At 55.4% G+C, this 20,822-nt stretch overlaps 1 protein-coding gene across 2 annotated transcripts in view; it reads right to left on the minus strand.

Annotated features, from left to right (window-relative positions):
• Unc5b (unc-5 netrin receptor B) overlaps positions 1 to 20,822 on the minus strand; it is a 68,970-nt gene that overhangs the window by 13,229 nt on the left and 34,919 nt on the right. Inside the window, exons 2-8 of one of the 2 annotated variants that reach the window (XM_028886161.2) lie at positions 7,314 to 7,541; positions 4,886 to 5,029; positions 4,451 to 4,554; positions 2,814 to 2,994; positions 1,995 to 2,162; positions 1,329 to 1,493; positions 1,081 to 1,113 (exon numbers count right to left, since the gene is read on the minus strand). In XM_028886161.2, the coding sequence (XP_028741994.1) occupies positions 1,081 to 1,113; positions 1,329 to 1,493; positions 1,995 to 2,162; positions 2,814 to 2,994; positions 4,451 to 4,554; positions 4,886 to 5,029; positions 7,314 to 7,541 (1,023 nt within the window). The remainder of the gene's footprint in view (positions 1 to 1,080; positions 1,114 to 1,328; positions 1,494 to 1,994; positions 2,163 to 2,813; positions 2,995 to 4,450; positions 4,555 to 4,885; positions 5,030 to 7,313; positions 7,542 to 20,822) is intronic. The other variant, XM_028886162.2, reaches the window with a different exon arrangement.

The following is a 20,822-nucleotide window of genomic DNA, read 5'->3' on the forward strand; positions in this document are numbered from 1 at the left end:
GGGGGCCACCAGGCAGGTGTTCTTTGACCTTGCTTCTTTTGGGAGCTCCAAGAGGCACTCATGTCTCATGAAAAGCAGGGAACTCTGGGAGAGGTAGCCTGAGTTCCAACGCCCAGCCGGCCTTCCGCACCCGTGGGTGAGCCCAGGCCTCCTAGCATGGGAGGCCGTGGCTTCCTGCTCTGGGCACCTGCTCATTTCCACACTGCCTTTCTACTCAGCAGTCCTCACTAAGGGCTCCCCAGAGCATCCTGGCAACCAGGGAGCTGCTAGAGACTCGTCCTCAGGGCTGACCTCCTCCCTCTCCGGAGGCTCCTGCCCCAGCAGGAACAGGCTCTTCCCTAAGCTTGGCTCAGATACTCTCCTGTCCTCCTCACTCACACTGGGGGCCACTTGCTTGGCGACTTAGACTTCCTAGTCAGCCACCGGCCTGGCCTCTCGGGGTGCTGGGCTGAAGACTTCCCTGCAGGTTTTATGATTCCAGAATGATCTGAAATTGCTCTTTAATTACCACAGGCCCCAGTCTGAGGGAGTGGCTGTATTACTCTGATATTGCAGTCGCAGCGGCAAGGGCCCGAGGGGCAGGAGAGAAGTCACCCGGGAGCTGAATGGGAGCAGTACCACTCTCGCCAGAGTTAACTCGGGAGGGGTGGCCCAGCTGCTAGGGGTACAATGTGGGACAGACAGGACACTGTCTCCCGGCATGTCTCGGAGAGGAGGGACAATGATTAAGACCACCTGCTCTGGCCACAGAAATATATCTGGGTTCAAGTCCTGGCTCTGCTACCTTCCTGGTTTGTTCCTTGGACAGATTTCTTCTCCTCTCTGAGATTCAGTGTCCTATTCTTTAACAGGAGGGTAAGGGGAGTCCTGGGGTCTGTCTGTCAGCCAAGAGTCTGCTTGCCTCTCTGTGATGGGACAAGATGCATGAGGTGGAGGGATCCCATGGGGTTGTACTGGGGGTGGGGTGGGGTGGGAAATGGCATCAACTCTCCCTGCCTTGCACCCCACACCCATGGAAAGCCAGCCGAGGAGAGCCAGGGATCCCCAGAGGAAAGAGGACAGTCATGAAATGGGACTTACGGTGACTTTTAGGGTCGTTTAGAGTTCTCTTATCTGTCAAGGGAAATAAAGGGGGAGACAATGACATGGATGACAGATAAAGGATGGCAGACGAGGTGATGGGGGTCACGGTACGGATGAGATGAAGGATGCGGGGTGGGGGGACGGGGACACAGACGCCCTCCGGGGCTGCTCTGCTCAGGGTGGGCACAGTGGCTCAAGGCTGGGCAGGGGCAGAGGGGTCTGTCACCTGACTCCAGAGCACTCACTCTGCACGCACAGCCCATCGGTGCAGTTCTTGGAGTCCAGCAGCGTGCCGGTGCAGTCCCGGCCTCCGTTCTGGGGTGGGGGCGCCATGCACTCCCGGCTGCGCCAGTGCGCGCACTCTGTGCTGCAGGCTGACCACTTGCTCCACTCCGTCCACGCTCCATCCACTGTGGGGACACAGCGCGCGCGCGGTTATTGCATGCCAACAGCAACACAGAGACAGTAACAGCAATGCACACATGCACCTACACATGCATGCATGCAACATATGTGCAGGCCGGTCAGTAAATCAACACCGTATCCGCACAGCCACAGGCTAGGGGCAGCTAGATGCACTCAGCGGACTGTAACAAAGATACTTAAGGTTACTGGCTCAGGGAGGGGGCTGTTAATAGGACGGACATCTGTGGCCAATAGGCATCCCAACAGATACACGCAGCAAGCTCTCTGGGGACCCCAGCAGTTCTCAAAGTCAGGAGCCCCATCTAGCTTCAGCTCACTGCCCGATTCCAGCTCTCCAGCAGTCTGGGACAGAATCCGACGCTACAGACTACAGAGCATGCTGAGGACCCGGGGTCTGGACTCCTTGCTGCTCAGGGGGAAGGGTGCCGCCCCAACTCTGTAGACACCCCAGAGGCAGGGGAGCCTGGAGGGCTTGTGGCTCCTACCTGGGCACACGGTGGTGCAGGCTGTCTTCTGGAAGGCCTGTCCCTCACAGAAGGCCCCTCCATTGAGTGGGGCTGGGTTGGTGCAGGTCCGCGTACGCTTCTGCCAGCCTCGGCCACATCGATTAGAGCAGGGTGACCACTCTGCCCAGCTGGACCAGCCGCCGTTCACTGGAGGGATGGGTCATCACACAGTTAGCCTGGATCTGGGTTTCTCCGGGTCTTTCACACCCATCACCCAACTTTACTAACCCAGCCACTCTGGTTGGAACCCTTCACCTGTGGGGCTGGGCACCTGAAAGGGTTTAGGAGGTTACCGACGACTGGCTTATTGCACAGTAACACAGGAAGGCTAGAAGATTAACACTTAACCAAGGTCACCCAATGTGTGATGGGGTACCTGGGTCTTGGCCTGGGACTGAATTCCAGGAGAGGGATTCACTGCCACTATGGTTCTTCCCTCCATCCTTGGGCCCAAAGAAAGAGCAGAGAACAGTCTGGGTAGCACCCTTACCCCTACTGGGACAAAATGACCCGAGTGTGGGAATCTGGCTGTGACGCTGCCTTGGGCCTGACTAAGAAGAAGTGGGTGGTTTTTTTCTTTTTTTAGAGATGGCTAAGGGGCCCTGAGAAGTAGGGGAGTGGACCCAGAGTGCCTGACTTGGCCACTTATCTCTCTAGATTGCTTCTCCACACAGTTCAGGGGGCCCACTGGCCTCCTGGAGGTCAGGATAGGCGGGATGTACTGCAGGCCTCCCCCTCGCACCCTAAAGAGAGCTCCCACCATAGAGGGCACCTAGGATAACCCCGGCACATCCATACCGTAGACAATGACTGTGGCGGTGGTACTCCGGCGCTTGGCCACAATATTCTTGGCCACACAGGTGTAGTTGGCGGTATCCGACAGGCGAGCTTGGCGGATGATGAGGTTGTGGTCAATGGTGAGCAGGAAGTTGGTGTCCTGAGCGGGGTCGATGACATCTTCATTCTTGAGCCATTCCACCTGTGGAGGGGAGCAGTGGGGACTCATGGTCTGCCTGCTGGCACTGGGGATGGGCCCCCTGCAGAGGGAAGGAGGGGGGGTCCAAGCATAACTAGAATACCCCACCCTGCCTATATCCACACCCAGGTTCACACCCGGCAGCAGCAGGTACCAGCACCACCATGGGGCACATCATTTACCAGCAGAGCGATCTTGGGAGACCCAGCGTGCTGTAAGATGGACCCTGAACAGCACCCACTATGGTGGTATTGTGTTCCCCAAAATATTGTGCACCCTAATAAACTCTTCTGGAGTCAGAGACAGAACAGCCACTAGATACAGAGGCTAGAAAATGGTGGCACTCATGCCTTTAATCCTAGCAGTCCAGAGGCAGAAATCCCTCTGGATCTCAGTGAGTTCAAGGCCACACTGGAAACAGCCAGGCCTGGTGACTCACGCCTTTAATCCCAGAAAGTGATGGTAGAAAGCAGAAAGGTATTTAAGGTGTGAGGACCAGAAACTAGAAGCATTCCAGGCTTTCTAGCAGCACAGTTCATCTGAGATCCATTTGGATGAGGACTCAGAAGCTTCCAGTCTGAGGAAACAGGATCAGCTGAGGAGTTGGCCAGGTGAGGTTAGCTGTGGCTTGTTCTGTTTCTCTGATCTTCCAGAGTTCACCCCAATAACTGGCCTCAGGTTTGATTTTTATTAATAAGACCTTCTAAGATTCCTGCTACAACCCACCCCATGGGGCAGGGGTGAATGTGGCATGCTGGGCTCAGAGAAATACCAAACACGCACAGGCTGCCAGTGTCTATACCCCAACCCCCAAGCTGCTCAAAGCTGCAGCCCCCCACACCCACAGCAGGACCCCTGGGTTCAGCCCTCAGCTCCGCTCCTCACTACCGGTCACAATCCAGGTGGTCACACCACCCCTCCCATCTCTAACAGGGTGGCTCTGCCCACATCGCAGGGCTGCTGAAGAGACCAAAGCCCCAAAGGTAGCGATCACCCAGGTGCCCACTGTGCCCAGGAGGGCACAAGAAAAGGCCTAGGTGACCAGTACAAAGTCTGGGGGCTTGACAGCTGAGTCCTGAGTAAGAGGCCTGTCCTTTGCCGCAAAGCTACATCATGTCCTCCTCTGAACTTCTACACCAGTGTAGGGCATGCGTGGGGAAAGGGGAAGGTGGTGTCTGGCTGATGGGGTGGACACCTGAGCGCACGCACCGAAATCTGGCGGCGTCTACAAGCATGGTTTCCTGGGTCTGTGCTAAGTGGGGGTGTCGGAGACTAGACCTGGGGCCTACCCAAGGAGCCCCGGGGTTCTCTTCCTGGGAGGCTGCACCTACGGAGGAGGGCTGGACAAGGTCCGGTGTGAGTGGAGAGCAGAGGGAGAGGCAGACAGACGGAGGTCTAGAGGCTGTGGCATTCCCAGCTGCGGAGAAGTGCCCGGCCTGGCTGGCCACGTCCCCCTCACCTCAGCCACAGGTATTCCCTCCGGCGGGCGGCACTGCAGAAGGACCTCGTGATCCAGCGGCACCTCCTTTGCCAGAGGTTCCTGGTCAAAGTTCTTGCGCAGGTCTGAGAGAAGAAGAGTTCCAAGTGTATCAAGAGAAGGATGGGAACATGAAGTGCCCGTGGTAGCCACTAGGGGGCAGAATATACCTAAGGATTTATATTACAGGCTCCCTTCACCTGGGGAAAGAGGGCCCCGCTCCCTGACTCTGGGACCTGGCCTAGAAGCTCAGCCTTCCTTTCAGAGGTGGCAAGGGCTGCTGGAAATCCTCAGGTCTGAGGGGGCCTGGCTTCTGGGTCTAAGAGCCCATGTGGGCTGGCATGCACATGCTGTCCCTTAGCAGGTGTTTCTCTGACAGCAGCGGGGAGATGGAGTGGGGGAATCGGGGCAGCATACAGGCAATGCGGATGTAGGCTCGGCGACTCTTGGTGGTTCCCGAAGCGCTCCAGGCTACACACTGGCACCAATAGTCCTCCAGCCCGAAGAGTTCCTCCACCTGCTGCCGCGACACCTCGATCTGCACCTCTCGCACCCGCAGGCCTGGGAGAGAGGAGATCCAGGGTCCTCGGTGTCAGGGGAAGACACCACCTCCCTTCTACCCCGGCCCGTGGCTTCCCTGCAGAATCCTACCGGCTTCCATTGGGAGCTATCGATAGCCATTCCCCAGGTCTGTGTGGGGAAGCTAATGCCAGCCTCCTGTATCCTCAGACCCATGCACCGCCCAGCTAGTCTGTGCTTGTCAAGATGTTCCACGGATCCCTCAGCCGAAAGACCCAAGTCTTCCACAGGGCCACCGTACACTGTCTCCTGCCTTGAACTCTTCTGTCCCTGCTACGCCCAGGGCACTCTATCGGTTACCAGCAGTTTGGACTACCTGCTGGGCCAGGCAGGAGCCGCGAGGAGGCCTGTTTCTCTTGGCCTAGTCACGGCTGTCCTCGCATGCATGGGCTATGGGACCACTGTCACTATGTACAGCCAGTGGGGGACAGCAGAAGCCCAGTTCTCAGGGCTAGCAGGTACGGTGCGCTCCTGATAGCAGGAGCGAGACCCCTGCTAGCAGCGCTCAGTGGTGGTCAAGTCTGGGGCGGGGCTTTCCATCTGGGTGGGTCTGAAATTAAGGCTTCTCGAAGCAAAGCAGAAATTGAAGGAGACAGAAAAGTAGGAAAGACACAAACACAGACTGAAAAGGGAGCATCGGGCATGACCAAGGAAAAGAAACAGGAAAGAGAGGAGGAGGAGGGAGGAGGGGGGAGGAGGGAGAAAGAGAGAGGAGGAGGAGGAGGAGGAGGAGGAGGGAGAGCAACGTCGGAGCCAGGCTGGATGCCAGTGCTGCTCAGCTTGGGTTGTCAGGCTCCCCTCTGTCCGGGGGCTCCCCTCTGTCCGGGGGCTCCTGTGTGTGCTCTCTTCCTAGGTCTACGTTCTGGGAAAGCATTTCTTCCCGGGGCTCTCACACCGGAGACCAGGCCTGGTGACGGGCACCTTCACTGAGCCAGGGGCACTGGGGCCTGCCAGCCCGCGGGAGATGTTTAGAGCCGCGGAGCCTCCACCTGGCAGCCCCGTGGGCCCCACCTCAGCAGGCAGGGCCTTTGTGCCTCTTCCCACCCCCAAGGTTCAGTCACTGTCCTTCCTTCCTGAGGGTCTGGGCTACGTTCCAGTAACACTTGTTTGCTCATTCATGTAATATTTACAAGATAGGGCACCCCTAATCTGCAAGCCAAAATGCTTCCCCAAACTTAGTTAGTTTTGTTTTTGTTTGGTTTTTTGTTTGTTTGTTTGTTTTTTGTTTTTTTGTTTTTTGAGACAGGGTTTCTCTGCACAGCCCTGGCTGTCCTAGAACTCACTCTGTAGACCAGGCTAGCCTCAATCTCAGAGAGATTAATCTGCCTCTGCCTTCCAAGTGCTGAAATTAATGGCATGTGCAATTTTATTATTTAAAATATCTTTACATTTAGTTAGCTAGTTAGTGTGTATGCGCCTGCAGGTGTGAGTGCCTGGGTGCCCAGCATGCATCTGGAATAAGAAGACGGTTTTCTGGAGTCAGCCCTCTCTTCTACCACGTGGGGCCAGGGATTAAGTTCAGGTTGTAGGACAGGTAGGTGCCTCTACCCACTGAGCCATCGTGCCAGTCAACTTTTTATTTTTTTTGCCATGTAGGAGATTGAACCCAGGACCTTGTGAATACTGGCAAGCACTCTACCACTGAGCTACAGCCCTTCCGATTCTTCTCACTTTTTGAGACAGTGTCCTAAAATAAACTTGAACCTGTCATCCCCCTGCCTCAGACTCCTGAGTAGCTAAGATCACAAGCCTGCACCATGCGACCCCATTCCAAAATCAAAACCTTCCAAGCGCTGACAGAATGTTGCAGAAGTTTCCGGTTTGGGAACATTTTGAATGTTGCTTTTTTTTTTTTTTAATTGGGGGCGGGGACTATCTGATTCACAATCTGGGCAAATTCAAAGTCCAGAAAATTCTGAAATCTAGAACACTTCTGGTCCCGTGTATATGGACAAGGGCGACTCAGCACGTGTGAGTCTTTTCTGGTACACCAAGAACAACTTCTGTCTAGGAGGCACATCATGAATGTAACTGGAAAATGGCACCATTCCAGTTAACTGTAAGGCAAAGTTATGGAAGGACAATGCCAGGATGAATCTTGTGCATCAGTGCAAGACTGGCCACCGTGTGGGAGGATGGGGGAGCATCGTTCCCTGCTGGAGGCTTGTAGCCAACAAACTGGGGGACCAGAGGGGACACTGAGGCCCAGAGGAGCATCACGGCTGTATGGCGTCTCTGGGGAGCCCGGGCAGGGTGGGTGTCTCACCTGTGGCCTCATCCAGGCTCTCCTGTGTGACGTGGTCGTTCTGGCTGACCCATTCGCCATTGCACTTGAAGTAGATCTGTGTGGCGGGGAAGGCTCGGCAGCGCAGTTCCACGGGCTTGTTCTTTACGATGTAGGCGTCCTGCGGCTCCTGCAGGAAGTGGGGCAGCTGCTCGGCCGGTGCTGACGGCAAGGAGTCTGGGAGCACCTGGCCACCGACGTCAAGAAGGCCTGTGGAGGGAGAGTACCATGAAGTGCAGGCTGGACACCCCTCACCCTGGGGACCTGCTCCATCACTCACACGAGGTCTCCCGAGCCGAGCCCGCAGCTTCCCCGTCCTGCTTCGCATCTAAGAGGCCAGACTTTGGGGGTCTGGGCTGTTAGTGGTCCCTCTTCCTCCTAACTGGAGAAGTCGGGGAGACCAGAGGCGAGGACACCCCCCTCTGGACCTGCCCACGTCTCCTGCCCTGGCTCTGCCTGGCCTCGGCCACCTCTCACGGTGAAGCCTCAATACACAGACTGAGGCTAAAAAGTACCAAGCTCTGCCCCAAGCTATGGCCCGTGCTCTGCTGCTCCAGCCTGGTAACACAGAAGCATCCAGGACCTGCAGGGTGTGTGTAGGGAAGGGGGAGGGGGGTTGGGGCGGGGCGGGGCAGGGGTGCGGTGCCAAGCCCAGGGCTCTGAGCATCCTGCAGCCTCCTCCCAGGCTCACACCCTTAGCAAGAACCTTAGAGGAGAACCTTCAGAGCACACAGCTACTAGGCTAAACGGGTGGCCACCCCCCTCCCCGGCGTGGCGGCCGGGTGGAAACGCCTGTGTCCCTGGAAAGAACAGCACCTTGGGAGGTGAGACAAACAGGAAGGGAGGAAAGCAGGCCAGGCCTCTGATTGGTCACAATCCACTTAGGAAAATTGGCTCTGCATCACAAATGCAGAACAATCGGGCAGGCTCAGGACAAGCAGTGGGGGGGCCTGTGTTCCCCGCCCCTCACTTCTCCTGGGAAAGTGGAATCCAGTGCAGGGAGGGTGGCATGTGTGTGTGTGTCCACGATCACATGCGGCCCCTCCCACCAGCCATGTGCTTGTCCCCGCAGTGGGGTCCTGAGAGGCCTAAATAGGGCACCGTGCACTTGTCCCTCAGGGGGGTCAAGAGGCTGTGCATGGCCCCAAGGAACCCCCCTGAAGGCAGAAGGGCAGGGGACACACAGTTCTGCAAGACTACAATAAACAAAATGTGTCTGCTCGTTCTCTGCGGGCAACAGGAGATTGGCCTAAGCCGGGGGTTAAGCCTTGGGAGAGAAGAGCTGGACAAAAGAGACCTGCTTAAGTAGGGTGGGATGGAGGAGAGGGAGTGTGCAAGCATATACCCCCCGACCTAGTGGTAAACAAGAAACCAGCCAATGGGGTGCAAATGCATCCCTTCCAGAACCCTCTATGTGACCCAGAGAGAGTGCATCCTGATGGGCGTCCTGCTCTTTTGTTGCTGAAAAAGACTGGGAGGGGAGCACCAGCTTCCTATCGGCTGCTTTGAAGGTTCCACGATGGTCCTGAAAGTGGCCTGGCGCTTGATAAAGACACACTGCCCTGTTGAAGTCATACCAAATGCCTACCATAAGCAGTGAGCCATGAAGTATCTGGGAAAAAGGTGAGTTATCAAATTCTTGCAACAATCCTCTGTGTTCTGTTGTCTTCATTTTATAGAAGAGAAAGAGGCTCAGAAAGGTTGCTCAAGTTGCTCAAGGTCACACAGCAGAACTAAGGTTTGAACCCAAGAAATAAAACATCTGGACTGGGCCCTCCTCCCCCCACCACCACTTGGCACAGCAGGAGCCCAGCTGCAGTGGCCTCAGCCAGGTCCTGAGGCACCAGCCAAGGATGAGGGTACTTGAGCGTTCCTGGGGGATACTCTGCCTGACCCTGTTTAAAGGATATCATCTAGCCCCTTAGACATACCTCATGATCACCCTCAACAGTCACCTTTACTTTCTAGTGTAGTCGTAGTAGATTAGTCCATTTTAATGGTATCACAAGGCCACAAAGAATTCCCAACAAGTGAGGGATTTATTACACAGTCAGAGTCAAGGAACTCAGCATGAATTTATTCCTAAAAGCTCGGTCGCCGTTTAGAAAAATACCCAGTATAATTGCACATCCATGGTCATCGTGGCTCCACTCACAATAGCAAGAAAATGGAATCAGCACAGACGCCCATCAATTTGGATGAACGGATACTGAAAATGTGACACACACACACACACACACACACACACTGTGGAGTTTTCATTCATCCACAAAGAAAAATGAAATTTGCAGGGAAATGGGTAGATATGGAAATTTATATTACATGTTCTTTCTCACATGTGGATCTGTGGCTCTTAGCTTCTAATACACACACAGACACACAAAAAATCTCTCTCTCTCTCTCTCTCTCTCTCTCTCTCTCTCTCTCTCTCTCTCTCTCTCTCTTTCTCTCTCTCTCTCACTTTTCAGGGACCTGGGAAGACCCTTCTCCCCTGGGCTGCTTTGACAGACCAACAGCTGTTCACAGATGCCACTGGCTAGCTGTTCCAGTCATGACACTAACCTTGGAGGTCACAGAGCCTCCCCTCCTCTGGAGGTCTCGGCCTCTCTTGTGGTGACCTTGACACCAGGCTGGGGCTGGGCAGGAGTGGGCAGATTGTCCAGAGCCCCGATTTGGTTCAGTCTGAACCACAAGACCTGGAGAAGGTGGATTGCCTCTCGGGCCTCCGCGCTGGTCTGCTCACTTCAGGGTGTGACCCTGAAGGTCACCCAAGGAACCAGATGGAAGTGTGCCTTGAGAACAATGGCGCTGCGGTATGGACAGGTAGAGGATCTGGAGGCTTGGCTCCTCCAGGCTCCGTGGTCCGCTGTCACCTGAACCCCTTAGAGGGAGTTGGTCTGGAGACCTGCATGTGACCAGGTCACAAAGAGGGGGAGGGGTTAACCAACAACATCGGACAGGACATTAACCCAGCCAGATCAGAGTCTAGTTTCTGGCTCAGGGCTGATAGATGGCTCAGAAAGCTGCCCAGCTGTGGCGGGATGCAGGCACATGCCCAGTGTCCCACACTGGAGGACAAGCGCCCATCATCCTTTTAGAGGCCAGACTTCTCTCCCAGGGTGGAGGTTCCAGGACAAAGCTGCAGCTTAGCGGGAGGGAGGGTCTTGACACCTCCGTCACGGACCTTTGTCCCTGGGCCGAGGGACCCTGGCACAGTTCTAGGCATCTATTTACAGCAGAGCGGGGCCATGTGTCCAGGGCTGGCTGGCACAGGATAAGGAGGGAAGGAGTGGGTAAGGGAGGTACGTGCAGAGCTGCCCCACGCTGGGCACATTCATCATCAGTAATCACAGTGGTTCTTCAGCTTCTGGACACCGGCTAATTCTCCCAGCCCCGACTCCCACTGCATGGAAAATCTCTCCCATTCACTGCAAACTGCCGTGCTCAGTGGGGAGCAGGCCGAGCTGGAGGAGACCAGCCAGCTTATTATTATGTTTTAAAAACACAAACCCCACAGACTGGATCCCTTCCTGGACACAAAGCCCTGCCTCCATCTGGCCCTGGCTCCTATGGGGTTCGGCCCGGGGTCCCCCTCAGAGGCTGTCACAATGCCTGTTACTGAAGACAAATGGGGGCTGGCCAGCTTGGAGGATACCAAGTTGCTCCTAACAAAGAAGGTCGTCTCTCACCCAAGCCCTGTTCCCACACCCTCCACAGACCCATCTGTGCCCATGATGTCATTTCCTGTGATGGCCACAGGAAGTGGCCTTTCCAAGAGAGCCAATGGGGCAGGAACCTGTACCCCGAGAGGAGTCCCGATGCTCCTGCGAGGTCCCCTCCAAGGCCCAGGCATTGGGCTAGAGTAGCGATACTACTTAAAGAATGGGGATGGACACATAGTCCTTGGGTCACCGGGCCACCCAATTCACAGAGGCACTTGGGGAAGCTATGCTACATGCCATCCCTCCAGACCCTTCCCCTGAACCCCGGACCCCTGGGCATGGACACCTCTACAGTTAACTTCAGTCCCAGCCTTGGGGGGGGGGGGAGAGCTCTGAGGACATGTCATCTGCTTCCTCCTCTCCTGGGTAAGGGGACCAAAGGCCTCTCTCATCCACCTAGTCCAGAAAAATGACCTCTGATCCCACTCAAGGCTTTTACAGACCTTTGTGGTACCACACGCTCACCAGCCATGCAACAAGCCTGTGTCAGCACTCCATTTTACAGGGCCAGAACCTGAGGCTCAGAGAAGCCAAAGGGTACATCCAAGATCACAGCTACTAAGAAACCCAGCAGCACTCTCTCCAATCAAACACACTGATGATCCTGTGGGCCCGCGGGAACAGCTTTGTCTGTCTCCTCAGAGGTAAGGACCAGGCCTCAGCCCCTTAAATCCACCATGTGGGCCCCCTTCCTCTTGGCCTAACTCTCCCAATGCTCCAGACCTGTTTGTGGGCACCTTCAGATCGCATGGCAAACACCCCTCCTTCTTACTGCTTCCCAGCCTGCAGGCCTCATCAGACCTTCCCCATGGAACTTGCTTTTTCTTTGACCCCTGGACCCACCCTGCCCCCAGCCTGGAGGGGTCTTGAGAGTCCTCAGCTATCCTTCCAACAGCTTTCCTAATCCTGTTTTAGATACCCACTCACCCATCCAGAGCCCCTGGGATACCCCCCCCCTCCCTGACCTCTACCTCAGGGCCTCTTTGAAATGAAGCCCTTCCCCGGATTCATGGCTCTTGTGTAGCCATTTCAGCTCCAATGCCAGGGCCTCGGGGCCTTCCTAAAACAAGCCTCCCCACACTACCCATTCTCATTTGCACCAAAGGATGCTCACACTCCCGTGTCCTTGGAGTAGAGACCTAAAGCCACCTAGGTCACTGTAAAGCAAACTTCTTGCAAGCCTGGGACCCTGTCTGTCTGTGGAGCTGGCCCCACTGGGAGGGCAGGCTTTTGTCTGGCTATGCTGGCCAGCCTCTTTGGAATTGGGGTAGCAGTTGGGGTACAGGGAGTGCCTGGGCCAGGGGAACCAGCCCCCTTAGAAGCCAGCCCCTTTGGAAACCCCAGATCCTCAGCTCATCAGATCACTGTCCTCTGAAACAGAGACCAGAGAGGGTATATTTTGGCCTTGAGTCACACTGTACAGAACAGTGGAGCCCCCAGGCACTGGACCCCCAGGGGCGCAGAAGGGACTTTATTCCTCGAAGCTGGGGTAAAGGTCAATAGCAGAACACTTGCCTAGCATGCACAAGGCCCTGCCGGCTCAATCCCTGACACTACACAAATAAATTACAATAAAATGTTTCTCTGGGCGGTGGTGGCATACCCGTTTAATCCCAGCACTTGGGAGGCAGAGGCAGGTGGATCTCTGTGAGTTCAAGGCCAGCCTGGTCTACAAAGAGAATTCCAGGACAGCCCGAGATGCTACACAGAGAAACTCGGTCTCAAAGAACCAAAAACTTTTCATTTGCTTCTAATGAAAACATGTTTCTGAGTCTGTTCTGATTATAAAAGTAATCACACCCTTGATATTAAGAATGGTTCGGGGAAAATAAATAATAAAAACCACCCCATTCCTACTGTTACCCTTGATGGCTTTTTGGTTTGGTTTGGTTTTGATTTTTATTATTTGAGAATTTCATACTTGCAAGGGCATGGCCTCGTCCTCCTCCATGCATCAACTACTTATGCCCCACAACCGCAGGAATTTCTCATCTCCAGGCTCCTACCATCCCATGCCCTTCTTGATCTGGAAGTCATTGGTGTTATCTGAATCACGACTGTCCCTGGAGAGTCCACTTCCCATAGGCCCTGGATCTTTCCCATCTGGGAGACGGGGTCGTTTTAATTTGCGTTGCCAATGTCAAGATGTTGGGCTTATCCAACTCAGAAGTCTAAAACTTTTCTCAGCCGGGTTGCCCTGTTGGCTGCTGATTTCTCTTGTCGCCTCCAGAAGAAAAGCAGCTGAGCCCCTGAGGGGTGTTAGGGTGCTGGCTAACAGCTTTTGGGGTTTGTTTTTAAGACAGGGGTCTCGGTATGTAGCCCAGGCTGGCTTTGAACTTGCAAGGATCTCCCTGCCTCTTGAGTGTTGGGATTCCAGGCATGCAAGCTTGCCTGGCTGGGGCTAACATATCCATAGACAGCCTCGGGTTTCCAGGGGCCCCCCACCCCCACTCCAGCCTCCGCCTGGCCTCCCTGTGATGACACGGAGCTGTAAAAGGCTGATGCAAGCTGGAAGAAGGGAATGAAACAGACTCCGTGGGGCAGATGGAGCCGTTGCCAGCCCCCACGGGACGTAGGGCCCGCCTGTTTGCGCCTGCTGATGTAACCACCAGGCCGCCTTGGCTCAGGGCTGGGCCTGCTCACCTGGTTTTCCAAGGGAGCTGCAGGCAGAGGGTGAGAGGACAGGAGGGCAGTGTGTGTGTGTGTGTGTGTAAGCAAGAGTCTGAGGAACTGCATGAGCATGCACTCCAGGTCACAGGGACCGCTGTCACTTCAGGGGAGCTGGCTCCATCTCTGATGCCCCCATGGCACGAACCTGGGATGTAACAGGCTCTTGGTTAGTTCTCACCCATGGAGTTCTTGGGTAGAATAAGGAAGGAAGAAAAACACGTGAACAGTCCCTGGTCAGCTGCTAGCCCGCTGGGTAACTCGAGGTCAGCTGCCTTACCTCCTGGAGCCTCAGTTTGTTTATCTGTAGAATGGGTGTGGTGGCACTATACCCACTTCTGAAGCCACCGGGGGCCAGAGAGTGAAAGCAGAACATGACACTAAGTTCTGTGGATGGCTAGGGCACTTGGGGCCAGCAGTAGTGAGTAGCTTGAGTCCCAGGGAGCCCAGGAGCTTCCACAGGAGGAGAGAGCATGGAAGAGGAGTGCCACCTCCCCGGGGTCTTGGAGGAGCTAACAGAAACATGCTGGGGCAGAGAGCTGCTAGGAACCCCAGAGGCACTGGGAACAGTAAAGCTTCCGGCTGCATGGTGAGAGCCGGACCCTCAGGGAGGCTTTGCCTCTGACTACCGCCCTGGACATTGGCCTTCTAGAGCTCTCTCTGCCCCTTCCCTGCAAAAGGGGAATGGGGCCTCAGATCATCCTCTCCCTGCTTGGTCCCTATAAGCCCCCGGGGCACAGAAAGTCACTGGACAGTACCAGCAAAGTTGGTACTTGGGGGTGGGGACTCCATCTCTGAGTCCCCAGCCCTCTTAGTTAGGGGGGCAGCAGGAGGGCCAGCCTGGCTAACACCACCGCTGAAGCCCGGATGACTGGCTTCCCAGGCCACAGAGTTTGGGAAACAACTGTTCCCAGGCTCCACAGCCAACATCCACTGGCCAGCAGGTCCTCCCACCAGCCCTTGCTGGTAGGAAATGGGCACAGTGACCTGCCCGAGTCCACAGAGGAGGAGAGTCAGTACCCAAAGCCGAGTCCCTCCGCTGCATGTTTCTTAAGCCTTTTGGCGTTATATCAGAGCAACTCAGTCCATCACCGTCCGCTCCTGCAAGGGTTGGCAGGAGACTTTTCACGTGGACCCGAAAGAATGACGTGGTCACACGGTGGAGCTCTGTTCTCTTGCACAAATGCCCTGTCCTCCCCGGGAATCCAAATTCTCACTTGATAAACAGATACTGCACTGTGGGACACCCCGTGAGGATGCCGCAGGGACACACAGGCCACGTCAGAAGGCTCGAGGACTAGAAGCCCCGCATCTCGAGTACGGTCCTCATCAGCATCTACGTCATCCGCAGCATCTCAATGGCTTCCATGACTTTGCCATGTGAACCGTTGCCGCCGCTGTTTACGGAAAGTCACAGCGTCACTAAGAGTCAAAGCCAGGTGTCCAACCCAGGCAGCGGATGTGCCACCAGCAAAGAGCAGTGCCCCCTTAAGGCTGCTTCCCCTGAAAGGAACCGAGAGCCATATTTTAAAATGTCCTTAACTTCCTCCCAGTTCAAACACCTGCCCCTCATTAGCCCAGGGCACGGGCAGTGTTGCTGGGGGAAGGGAGGGTGTCTCAGAGAGGGCGACTTGAGGCTGTCGGTGGCCTTGGGTCGCCCAGCACACTCCCTCTCAGACTGTCCATCCTCTGGTTCCTTTACTGAGCATTTGTGGCTCAAGAGCGGCTCCTATCATCGAGGGGAGGGGACCGCCATTGGCTTCCCAAGTCCCCTGGGATCCAAAGTTCAAAACAATAGAAGCGTCGGGCTGCCCTTGCTGCAGAGGTTTTGTGGGCGGCTAATTTTAGCTGAGAACTCCAGCATTTTCCCAGCCACGTCCCTGGTCACTGTCTCGTCCCTGGCCCTGGACAAAAAGGCTTGCTTTTCCTCCCCAATTGTTCTCAGCTGGGAGCCGAGAACTGCCTGGAGCTCAGGACAATTCCCTTTGTGCCTGTTTCCGGGTGGCTCTTAATAACTCAGGGAATGGTCAGCCTTGGGCTCCCGGCCCTAGCTCTCAGCCTCGGCCACCTCACGTCAGCGTCCCCTTGCTAGTCCCAAGAGGTGGCCTTGGTAGACACAAAACCTGCAACTTCCTTCCAGGCTCCAGGGTCAGGGCAGAGTGAGGAACCGAAGTGACAGCCACAGTTCAGAGAGGGTGTGAGTGGCCTGAGGTCACACAGCACTGTGACAGAGCTGGTCCTGGGCTGTGCACCTATTTATATATTCCTAGGCCAACGCCGCCGTAGGAGCGACATGCAGAAATTCTATCCCTTCCACCAGGGGTGCCTGAGTCTGACATTGACACTATCTGGGGGTGAAAGGCTGACTTCCGGCTTTATCTGGCTACTCCTGGATCCTTCCTCAGGCCTCAACTGCAAAGTGCCCTGCTCTGACTGCAACACCCCATCCCACACCGAACCCCAGCCAGGGTCCCGCTCTGCTTCTGGCTTGTCTTCTTCATTGCCCACATCACCTCCTCCAGCCCAGGTCGATTGGCACTGGCATGCTTCCTTGTTAGTATCCGGGCCCTTCCAGACCCCAGGGTCCCAGAGGACAGATGCTCTGCAACAGTACGTTCAACATATACCACATTTGACCATGTGTGGGGGCACCGAGCGATCTAAAGATCCTGGGATAGGAGCCTGGAGACCCGCCCCCCACCCCCGCTGTGCCAACTGAAGCTACAGGGTCCCAGGAGACTGGCTGGGGCAACTGAGAGTCTCTTGAGGCTGGGGACAGGGGCATTCAGATATGTTGTTAGCAGCGAGGCCTCACAATGCTTTCATCTTGAAAGTCGGATAGCATGAAGGCATTTCTTTGTCTAGTGCAGTGCCTCAGGGTTGGCCCCGGCATACGGTAGAGTGTAGATACTTTTCATTTTTGAGGCACAGTCTCAAGTAGCCCAGGCTGGCCTTGAATTCACTGTATAGCCGAGAATGACCAGGAGTTTTTGTCTCTTCTTCTCCGAATGCTAGGATTATCAGCCTGCGAGACCACACCTGCTCGTGCTGTGCTGGGGACTGAACCCAGGTCTTCGTGTATGCCAGGGCAAGCACGCTATCAACTGAGCCACATCTCCAAACGTTCCTGTATATTGTAGATGCTTAAGAAGTGCCCCTTAGCCGCACTTCTTTAATCCCAGCACTCGGGAGGCAGAGGCAGGCGGATCTTTGTGAGTTCGAGGCCAGCCTGGTGTACAGAGTGAGTTCCAGGACAGGCACCAAAACTATACAGAGAAACCCTGTCTTGGGGGAAAAAGAAAGAGAGAGAGAGAGAGAGAGAGAGAGAGAGAGAGAGAGAGAGAGAGAAAGAAAGAAAGAAAGAAAAGGGAGGGAGGGAGAAAGGGAGGAAGGAAGGAAGAAAGGAAGAAAGAGAAAAAGAAAAAGAAAAAGAAAAAGAAAAGAGGTGTCCCTTGCACGAAGTACTGAAGTTCCTGGACTCTCCTCTGGAGGCCCCACCTTCCCACACAGACAAGAGGAATAAGGAGCCTTCGGGAGGGTGCCCAAGGCCAAGGCCAGCCCCCAGCCCCCAGCCAGCTCTGGGTGCCTCCCTGTAGAGGCAGGCTGCTTCTGTGGCCGGCCCCAGCAGCCACTCCAGCCGGGCCTGCATGCTGTAATTAAGAGTGCTCCTAGCAGGCCCTGGTAATGAGGGGGTGTCTGGTGCCAGCCGTAATTACAGCCTGGTTGGAAGGCGCAGGGGCCGCCTCCAAGCCACATTACAAAGTCTGCAGCGGGACTCCCGCCCGCCTGCTCCCTTTTTATGGGGCTGGTTAAAGGGAAGGACAGGAGTTGATGGAGGAGCCAGCTCAGGCTGGGGGCTGCGGTCTTGGGAGACTTGAGAGCTGAGAGTCCCGGCCTGTACTGCTTTGAAATTATGCTCCTGCCTCCACCCCTACCACACCCACGCCAACATTCCCATCCAAGGCAGAGGTCAGACACGCAAGGACACCAACTGAGACATCCATATGGCTCTCAGCTAGGCCCAGGGTCATAGGCCTTGGGCAACCACCCCAAGATGACACAGCACACCTATTTACTTAACTAAGGGTCAAGGCTTTAAACAACTTGGTGTCATTCACATAGCCGGTGAGGACAGATCCTCAGCTCAGGCCTGTGTCCCTGATGGTAGTGATACAGGGCAAAGAGCTGGTGTGGCTCGGCCAAGGCCGAGCCATGGTTTGCAAGCTGCTACCTGGGAGGCCCACTGGAATCCTCCTCTTTCCCTAACAGATGAAGAATTCTCGGTAGGGTGTTGCCAGGTGGCAGGACACCTTCTTTACCATGTTCAAGACCAGACACAGGGTTGGATCACCAGGATGGGGGGCCAGGGTTCAGACTCCCAGATTTAAGTTTCTGCCAGGATCCCAGGGTCTAGTGAGGTACAGAGCCAGCATCATACCATCCTGAGGCTTCTAGGCCTCAGAAATATCAGGATGTTAGTGCGGATGGGAGAAAGCCATTCCGGGGGCAAATTCCTGACCGTCTGGCACACCCCCAGGCATGACAGACATCACTAATCAATGGTGGCACATCTGGACAGTGCATCAGTGCCCTTAATACAGAGAACAGTGAGCTACAATCAGCTAATGAAGAAGATATTCCTCCATCCCTGATTTAATCAGTCCCCACCCACCCTTTCTCGACAACTGGAGGTGGGTGACTTGACTTTCTTAGTGAACTGGTCTCCATGCTCGGTCAGCCTGCCACCCCAACCCTGTAAATATCGGAGCTTCCTCAGTAGACTCCCGTTAAAAACCGTACTGCAGGCTAGGGACCATTCCACTGCACGAGACCCATAGGCAGCTTTTGCAATAAAGCCGAGTTCCCTGGAGAGTCGTCCAACGCAGCATTGGGCATCTCTGCGCTCGGCTCCCTTCCATGGTCTCTTCCTGGGCTTCTCTCACGGCCCAAACACCGGAGGACTCCAACAACCACTGCCCACTCGCCTCAGGTGACCCTCAGGGACGCAGTCTCTTAAGATGCCTCCCCTCCTCCACTCTGCTCGGACCCCCTCAGAAGCCTCTTCAATGGTGCCTTTAATCCCAGAGAAAGGGCAGCTGTGGCTGGCTTCAAGGGTGTGTAAGAGTTGTCCTAGAGGACGGCGTGGGATGGGACTGGACAGGCTGGCCATAGCCCTGCCAGCCCCAGGCTCACTTTCGCAGGGTAGGTCCTGACCAGGGAGACAAGGGAGCCCCTGAGACAAGGGGAGGTAACCGCCTCGCCTCACCTGCTATGCTGAGCCAGGCCCCCGAGGGCATTTTCAGAAGGACACTCTAATTAGGAAATAGGGCAACCAGCCACCGGGACTATGGGCCACACCCTGAGCCATCGGAGACCTACCCAGTGTAGGCCCAGCCTGCTCTCTGACCTCAGGCAGCTTCCGCCTCCTCTGTGGGGCTTGGGCAGGGACCCCAGTACTCCCCATGCCTCCTCGGAGGGTGGCTCCTGGCACAGAGCCCTGGATTCTAAGAAGCGGTCTCTATGCAGAGCTTTGGGTCTGGGAGGCGGGAAGGGTGTGGATGAGGCCGGTGGAGCAGAGAACCCTTCTGACAGAGGCGTGGGAATGAACCCCGGCCGTGGGCCACTGAGCCCTGATTCCCTGCCAGCAGAGACAATGACAAAAGTCTCTTTGGGCCGCTGGCCTGTTTCTCAGAAGTTTCAGCTCGAACCCGAGCTGTGCCGTCGTCCCAGATGTCCCCAACAGACAGTGGGTTCCACCTGGGGAAATGCCGGCCCTCCTGTCTGCCCCGAATGAGAGGACGGGATCTGGGCTCCACCCTCCACCCTGCCCCAAGCACCTGTTCATTAGTCTCGGGTCTCTGTGTCCTGTTATTTCCTCCTCTATAAAACGGGAGTCACAGAGACTCCCAGGCCACTCTAAGGTAAACAGAGTCACAGTATGACAGTAACCACAGAGGACTGAGCAGGACACCGGACTTCAAGTCTTCTCCACAGACTCCTACAATCTAGCTGTGTGGGGCTGGGCCTTTTCAGCCTCCTCAGCCTCGTCCACGGTCTTGGATGGAATAAACACTAGATTCTGATGAGTGCAAAAGTCCTTTATAAACTGTAAAGGGCTGTCCGAGCCTAAGATTAGTCGTTACAATTTTTCCAATGGTCTGTTTTACTTCATTCACTCACCTCCACCCGGCCCATGATGGCCACGTCCATCCCAGCTCACCTTTGTGGGACTCTAGTGAAAGCTGGTTTATAGGACCCCCACAGGCCTGCACCTTGAGGCCCGAGGTCCCCCTTGGACAGTGACAGTTATCCTTGGGCAGAGTGGAGGAAGAAGGACTTGGAATGCTCGGGTTTCTGCTAAGAGGATCTTTACCCATCACGCGGATGGCTCTGCAGGGCTGAGAACCAAGCCCAAGAGAAACAGCCACATAGGTGTGAGGACCTTGGTAACTGGGAGATGAGGCGGTAACATGGTTAGAGCTCCCCACGCAATTCCACCCTTGGCTCCTTCTGCCTTCTCCTGGTAGGAATCTGGGAAGGATTACTTGGAGGCCCCATGCTATGTGACTTCTGGCAAGGCGCATCCTCTCTCTGGACCTCCTTCCTCAAAAAATGAAGTGCTAAGTTCATGGCCTGTCCTGAGGTCTAGGTGCTGGGAACAGAGGTTTAGGAAAAGTCTAAAAGTCTATCAACTGCTGGGGGGAGATGCCAGGCTGCTTAGTCGGGGGAGGGGCGCCATGTTTAGAGGAGCAGCTATAGCCTTGGCCCTTAAGAACAAGAATGGGAGAGACTGCCAGCCTTTGGCCGATCTGCAAACCTTCCTCTCCTCTTGGCGTGGCGGTAGTGGGCAGAGATAAGCACGAAGCAGTTCATGTGGATGCCTCCAGCCTCACCAAGAGGTGGGGGCCTGGCTCTGACCTGCCAATAGCTGAGGGCACCTATCTCACCCAGACACTGAAGGGGCCTTGCCCTTAAAAGGGACCAACGCACAGGACAGGATCTTGGCTTTGATAGCTGTGGGATTTTAGGTAGGTGATTTGCTTCTCTGGGCCTTATTCTTCACCTGTAAAACAAAGTCCCTAGAAATCAAACAGAATAACCC

This window comes from Peromyscus leucopus, chromosome 16_21, assembly GCF_004664715.2.
Source record: "Peromyscus leucopus breed LL Stock chromosome 16_21, UCI_PerLeu_2.1, whole genome shotgun sequence".
Taxonomy (NCBI): Eukaryota; Metazoa; Chordata; class Mammalia; order Rodentia; family Cricetidae; genus Peromyscus; species Peromyscus leucopus.